An 8,224-nucleotide genomic window follows, 5' to 3' on the forward strand; every position below is an offset into this window, starting at 1 on the left:
ACAAGAACAATAATGAAAGAAAAAATGAATAAAAAAGGGAGAAAAAAAACAGCTTATTATTCAAATGTGTTAAAAATTATCTTAACTTTTGATAAAAGCTGCTCATCAATATTATAGAGAAATTGAAAAAAAACATTGAAAATTATTTTTGATTAAATCAAAATATTTTCTAAATGCACCAAAATTAGAAATATAAATAGATTCAACGAAAAAAATTTAAAAGTCCTACATTACATTTAAATTCAAACCTTTAACTATAAATACTAATTTTTACAAACAAAAACGAAATTATTCAATTACAGTAGCATCAAATACTAACGAACTGCATTATCAAGGTTTGAACCATATCTCATCCACTTGATTCATTTCAAAATAATAATCCAATTCATTTTAGTTCAACTGACAATGTGAACTTACATCATTCATTGTCTTCGAAAACAAAATATCTGTTCAAATCTGATATCACAACTTAATTTTAAAAAAAAAAATTAATCCCAATTTTCAAATGAGATCAAAGAGCATTGATCGTGAACGAAGAGACGTAGAGAATGAAGAGAACACATAAAAAAAAGAGAATACAGAAGATACAGAAAGAAGAAAATATAAAAAAGAAAGAGAACGCAGAAAACGCTGAAAATTTGAAGAAAAAAATACGAAATCCATATAAAAAAACGTTATATATAATCATGCGTTAAATAAAAAAATTGTTAAAAATAATAGCGTATAAAGCTAAATTAAATTATAATAATTTAATTAGACTTAATTGATAAAATGACTTGAGCTTTATTGTCCTCTAAAATAAAAGTTAATAGTGAAATTCATCCTTGAAAGATCACTTATTCTTCAAATTAGTCCTCAAAATATTTTTTTTAGTCATATTAGTCCTTAAAGGATAAAGCGTAATTCAAATTGGTCCTTACATTAGTTAGATGATAACGGCATGATGACGTGCAGTGACACCTAGCATGCCACGTGTTACTTGACGTGTAAAAAAGTTATTTATAATCAAAATAGTCCCTGAAAGTTTAGATGTAAGTCATTTTCATCCTTAAAATTTTAAAAATTAATCAAATTAGTCCTTATATAAATTTCTTTTAATTTTTCTTCATAATATTAAATTTGAAGTATTTTTTGATAGTACTAATTTTAATATTATTTTTTAGACCTTAATAAATAAAAAGTGAGATATAAAAAATTAAAATATTTAAAATAACTACTATATTTATTTAGAAAAATTTAAAATAGGGTAAAAAATAAATATATGCCAAGGGAAGTTCAAAATTACGTATATCAGCCAAACGAGATTCTCATTCATCAATCAACCAAAGCATACTTTTATGTAATTCGAATCAACAAAATTCGAATTAGGTTTCTACATAATTTGAATTGATATAGCTCGAATTATTACCAAGCATTATGCCAAAGTAGTTCGAATCAAGCTGCATCGAATTAGGGAAGCATAGTTCGAATTAACTCAATTCGAATTACAAAGATCACGTGATTAAGGAGGAAGTTCGAATCTTCTTGATTCGAATTACTCTAGTTTAGTAATTAGGGCTAATTCGAAATGACTTGATTCGAATTACATATATATAGTGCGAATGAGGATGATTCGAATTACTGTGAAGCAGAGCTCTATATATATAATGTGAACGTGAGTTGCTCTCAATAGAGGGGTCAGATGGCTAGTGAGGATAGTTTTCTAGTGTTGGTTCACCATAGAGGATCGATTAAGAGAAAAACTCGATCCGGTGTGAAGTTCACCGATAAGGATCCTCTCTGTATTATTGTGAGGCCGACGATGAGCTATGATGACCTTGTTAGCTCTGTACTGCTGAAACTTGGTCTAGAAGGTGTGAAAAGGGTTAAGAAGTTTTTCTATCGCATTCCAACCACCGTGCTCCAAGATACCGTGAAGTATGATTGTTTCACGATCGGGAGTGATGAGGACTTGCAGGTCATGTTTCATTGTCGCCGGCAGTTTTCCGAGGTGAGGACACCAGAGCTGTTGGCAAAGTTGGTTGATGTGGTATCCAGCTCGGGGGTTCGAACCGGAATACGCACACTTTAGCCACGGTGGCCGGTTCTAGCTCGAGACCTGCCGTTGCTTCTTCCTCCGTCCCTGCGTATGAGCCACCGATCCAGCCTGTGGCCTCCTCTTCGTTCGCTGTTGATCTCAGCGGCAATGTTGGCGACGAGGTTGGTACAGGGGAACATCTTCCGACCTCAGTACAGTGTGCTACACCGGCTAGTGTTGGAGACGGATTGTTTGATGATCCAGATGACGATGATGTTGAGCCGGATACGATTGCTGATGACAGTGGCGATGATCTCGGAGCGAGTGACCCGAGAGGGGCTGCAGGTGGATCTAGCTCTGGCACACAGCAGTACCCACCCTATTTTTCATCATTGGATCTGGATGCCATGAGGCAGGATGGGCTTCCTGGGTAGCCTGCTGGATTTGACACTTGAGATGCGGAAGGGACTGCTGGTATGACAGAGTTCCAGGTTGGTCAGCAATTTCATGATAAAGATGAGGCCCTGTTGAGTGTGAAGACTTACAGCATCCGCCGAGGGGTACATTACAAGGTAGTTGAGTCTGACTATCGCCGGTATGTGGGAAAGTGTTCTGAGTTTGGGAATGGGTGCACATGGTTGATTCGGTTGAAACTCCGGCAGCGCAAGGGTATTTGGGAAGTCAAACGGTACAACGGACTGCATACGTGTCTCGCCACCTCTATCTCCAGCAACCATAGGAGTTTGGATTATCATGTGATAGCGACATTCATTATGCAAATGGTTAGGGCTGATGCATCTGTCAACATCAAGGTGCTCCTAAATGCCACGGCCGCACACTTTGGGTTCAGGCCGACGTATAGGAGGGTCTGGCTGGCGAAGCAGAAGGATGTTGCCGTCATCTATGGTGACTGGGATGAGTCATACAACGAGCTCCCTAGGTGGGTGTTAGGAGTCCAGTTGACCATGCCTGGTACTGTAGCAGTCCTTAGGACTAGCCCTGTTCGAGTTGGGGGACAGCTGGACGAGTCTCAAGCTTATTTTCATAGGCTGTTCTGGACGTTCCCACCTTGTATCGAGGCATTCCGTCATTGCAAGCCGTTGGTGAGTATTGACGGAACCCATCTATATGGCAAGTATGGGGGAACATTGCTTGTCGCGATTGCACAGGACGGGAACTCCAACATACTCCCTGTGGCATTTGCACTAGTCGAGGGTGAGAATGCTGAGTCGTGGTCCTTCTTTTTCTCCCACCTCTGTCAGCACGTGACACCGCAGCCAGGTCTGCTAGTTATTTCGGACAGGCATAATGGCATCAAGGCCGTGCTTGAGGCTCCTGATGGGGGATGGCTACCTCCGGCTGCATACCGGGCATTCTGCATTCGACACGTAGCAGCAAATTTCGCCCTCACCTTCAAGGGCAAAGACGCTCGGAGGCTTCTTGTGAACGGCGCATATGCCAAGACCGAAGTGGGGTTCGATTACTGGTTTGACATTCTGCGCTCTGAGAATCCGGCGATGTGTGACTGGGCGAACCGGATTGAGTATTCGTTGTGGACACAGTATTGTGATGAGGGGCGCAGATTCGGGCACATGACGACTAATATCTCTGAGTGTGTGAACTCAATCCTGAAGGGGGTCAGGAACCTCCCTGTGTGCTCGCTGGTGAAGGCCACATATGGAAGGTTGGCTAAACTATTTGTCCGCAAGGGGAGGGAGGCCGAGGCCCAGCTGGGTACCGGACAACAATTCAGTCAACACCTGGTCAAGTGTATCGAGGCCAATCTGAAGACGGCTAGGTGCTTCACCGTGACTGTATATGACAGGGATAACTCGGAGTACACCGTGGCAGAGACGACTCCGACTGGTTCGTTCTCACTGGGTAGCTACAGGGTCTCACTAGGTTCTCAGACATGTGATTGTGGATACTTCCAGGCACTTCATTTCCCGTGTTCGCACGCATTGGCATGCTGTGCCTACTCACGGGTTACTTGGCAGCCATACGTCCACCAGGTGTATCGCCTTAGTTCGGTTTTCAGTGTGTATCGGATGGGATTCACACATCCCATTCCGGAGGGTTTCTGGCCACCATATGATGGGCCAACCGTTATACCGGACCCAAACAAGAGGCGTGCGAGGGAGGGTCATCCGAGGTCCACCCGGATACGGACCAATATGGATGAGGCAGATCCGAACCGGCCCAAGAGATGTGGCCTCTGTAGGCAACCCGGACACACTCGTCGGAGTTGTCCACAGGCCGGAGGACCCAGCCATACATGGTGAAATGAATAGGAATGTCTGGTTTTGTGTTCTTATTTGTATTAGTTTGATCAGCTGTACTTTTTTTTTAGAAAACGATGTTCTAGGTTTGGTAAGTAGTCGGTGTTCAGTGCTGAAAAATTGTTGTCGTACAAGACACATATGTTAAATGTCTTACTAATTATGGAAATAAGTAACATAAGCAAAGTACACAAATTTTCATAGTGATTGATACAAAATAACGCAATATGAAACACACTGCTGCATGAACTGATGAACTAACGAAATAAAATATAACACCATTAATGAAAAAGATATAACATACAACACTGATAAGGAAATAACATACACCACGATACACATATCATCTAAAGAGGTGCGACCCCGTGAAGCAACGACGTGGAACCCGTGTCCTATGACCTCTCCGGATAAGCGGCTCCTCATCCTCGATCTCGTCCTCCGGGGGTGGCTGTGCAGGCGTCCTAGGCTGGACATGTACGGGTCTGGATGAGGACGGCCTGACAACTGAATGTGACCTAGCAGTATGTGCGGATGGTGGGGTCCCACCCAAGGCGAAAGTATGAACAGGAGCCACGGAGGGAGGCTTATTCAGATCGACATTTAACGGTGCCTGTGTCCCCGTCGTCTGACCCCGTCGACGGGCAGCCTCATCCTCCTCCATGATGATTATGATCTTATCTAGGAAATGTGATCCACCGAAATCTGCATCAATCCCATCACCGGCAAGAAAGTCTGAAAACATGGATCTCGGACTCACTCATGGCGTACTCTCCTGAAGTGTCTGGTCGTCACCGGGCACGCCAATGAAGTAATCTCCGAGCGGCCCCACTCCAAGCCCAGCGTCAGCATGGCTCGATGGATCTCCCAGACCGGATCCATACCACTCTCCACCATGTCCGCCATGAGCGGGCCTAACACCCCCCACTGGAGCACCTCCTCCAGCGGCATCCTCACCACGATTAGGCGGATCCTGCCTAGGAGCAGCCCCCTCCTCCTGCTCCCACGCCCTCGTCGTTGACCACCGCCCCTACCGGCCTCATCACCCTCCTCCATAGCCTGGTCCAGCCACCTCCACTCACGCTGGCTACGGCGTGTCTCGACTCGAGCTCTCCTCTCAACCCGACGCTTGTCTGGAACGTCGTCAACTCGGTCCATATCAAGTACTCGGCCAGCACCCCTCTGCGTCGCCTCAACCGGAATGGGAATACCTCTCGGATCTCCCAAGTACATCTCAGGTGACAAGAACCTCTTTCCGTGCTGATGCCACCAGTCCAAGAACTCATGTGAGGGTCCCGGGACAGCAACAACGTCGAACCGTAACACGTGATCCGCACGTGTCTCCCAGTGAAGATGCCAATGCTGTAAATAGGACGGGAACCAACGATCACCTCCTCTCCCGTCCTTCGACATCAAGAAGTTGATGTTCAGGGCGGGATGCCGGGAGGCTGTACGCCGCCGAACTGCGGTAACACTCTATCAACCTGATGCCACTCAACCACCGCAAAATATATCAGGGACATCACACACCGCCATAACATCGTATGACGAGGCTCCATGACCTCCGGATGGACAACCTGAAGGACGTCAGGTGTGCTATAGGGCATTCATATAAACAAAAAAAGCAAATCAAATCCATTTGATTTATTCGTTAAACCATATAAACTGAAAAAAGCACTAACTATACATAGGTGCTTAGCGTACTTACATCCCTAGCCTGTAACATGTCGATCCTCAGTCGAGCCATCTGCACCCGAGGTCCCTTCTCGCTAACCACAGGATTGTAACCTGACCACCTGCATAGGAATTTAAACATGGTAGTGCATTCATGAATGATTCTAAAAGGCATAAAATTGCATGCGAAACTGAAAATAAATAAAATAAAGATGAATAGTAGACTACAATAGTGATACCTCGAGGCAAGGGGCCAGCTAAATGCATCATACCCAGTAGGCCTAAAACCAGGAAACCGCCAAAAGATCCAAGACTAAAGTAACTGTAACGGCCCAGCTAACTTCACGACATGTCTGTTGGCCACTCGGCACATGCACCGGTACAACCATGCTAGTGCCGCCGACCCCCAACTATAGCCACCCATCTCCTCAAGCCTAGCCATGAAGGGTAGCCATCTGATGTGAATACGATTGCCGGACTTGTCGGCAAACAGCTGGGTGCCCAACAACATCATGATATAGGCACGGAAAAAGCGCCTAACCGTCTCCTCATCGGCCCCGTTGGGGCTGATAAACCCCGATTTTGTGGTTTATCTTGTGCTTATTTTGGGGGATTTTATCAACTTTTCTCACATTTATTCAATGAATTAGCATGGTTTTGTAATTCTCCCTTGAATTGTGATTAAATATGAAAACATGCTTTTTAGACCCTAAAATTGGTGATTTTAATTCACTTTGATTCCATTCGATGCCTTGATGTGTTTGTTGAGTGATTTCAGGTTCATAAGGCAAGTATTGGATGGAAGAAGTGAGAATAAAAGCATGCAAAGTGGGAGAACTCATGAAGAAATGAAGGAACCGTAAAGCTGTCAAGCCTGACCTCTTCGCACTCAAACGACCATAACTTGAGCTACAAAGGTCCAAATGAGGCGGTTCCAGTTGCGTTGGAAAGCTAACATCTGGGGCTTCAAAATGATATAAAATATGCCATATTTTTCTTCGCGTTCAGGGGCGCGCACGCGCACTTTGCGCGCACGCGCCGATGCTGTCCGTGGCCCACTTTAATGAAATCGCCCCCAGCGATTTTGCAGCTCCTTTTGGGCCCAATCCAACCCATTTCTGATGCTATTGAACCCAAGGATTGAAGAGGGAATGAACCAAGTAGTCATAGTTTTAGTTTTTCATCATGTTTTAGGGTAGAATTCTAGAGAGAGAAGCTCTCTCTTCTCTCTAGAATTTAGGGTAGTTTAGGTTTAATCAATCTCAAATTTCTCTTTTAATTCTTGTTTTGATTTCAATTCTCTTTATGTTTTATTGTTCTATTGTCTTTGATCTTGTATTTTCTCTTGTTAATTTCTTATTTTACTCTCTTTTATGTTTATGAACAATTGATGGATCTTAATTTTCTTTAATGCAATTTTATATTTGATGTTCTTTTAATTGATGATTTGAATTGTTGATTTACTTTTCTTGCAATTGGTAGTTGATAGATTTTACTATTTCTTGTCATTTATTATGCTTTCCTTTTATGCCTTCCAAGTGTTTGATAAAATGCTTGGTTGGTCTTTAGAGTAGATTTTGAGCATTCTTGACTTGGAAAGAGTAATTAGGCAATCTTGAGTCATGAAAACCCAACTCATGTTGGTGATCTAGAGTTGTTAGCTAATATTATTTCCATTGACGCTAATCTTTTGCTAATTTAATTAGTAAGTTGATTAGGACTTTTGGATTGAGATTAGCTAGTCTTGTTAGACTTTCTCTCATGGAAGATAATATGATACCTTCTTCCAATGTTGGAGATGACGTAATAAGATAAATTCTTGTTATTATTGTGGTATGATTGATTAATCTTGTTTGACTTTCTCCCTATTTGTTGGAGTTGACTAAATAAGATGAATTAATCATTTCATGACTAGGATAGAAAGCCTATATTCTCAATCCTTGCCATGAATGTCTCTCTTTATTAATTGCTTTCTTTAATTACTTGCTTGATTTACTTTCTTGTCATTTATTTTCTTGTCCTCTTATTAAACCAAACCCCCCTTGCATTTTCATAGCCAATAATTGACCACTTCATTGTAATTCCTTGTGAGACGACCCGGAGTCTAAATACTCCGGTTATTTCTTATTTGGGGTTTGTTCTTTGTGACAACTCAATATTTTTGATTGGGAGGATTGTTTGTTGGTGTAGAACTATGCTTACAATGAGAATTCATTCATTTGAGGAAATTCTATACCAACACACAAGAATTCGCTTT

General features: G+C 42.7%; 1 protein-coding gene across 1 annotated transcript; it reads left to right on the top strand.

Annotated features, from left to right (window-relative positions):
* LOC107606451 lies at positions 2,652-4,299 on the top strand. The gene is made up of 2 exons (XM_016308517.1): positions 2,652-2,705; positions 2,830-4,299. Exons 1-2 carry the CDS (start codon positions 2,652-2,654, stop codon positions 4,297-4,299), a joined length of 1,524 nt encoding a protein of 507 aa, XP_016164003.1.

Source organism: Arachis ipaensis, chromosome B01, assembly GCF_000816755.2.
Source record: "Arachis ipaensis cultivar K30076 chromosome B01, Araip1.1, whole genome shotgun sequence".
NCBI classification, from domain to species: Eukaryota; Viridiplantae; Streptophyta; class Magnoliopsida; order Fabales; family Fabaceae; genus Arachis; species Arachis ipaensis.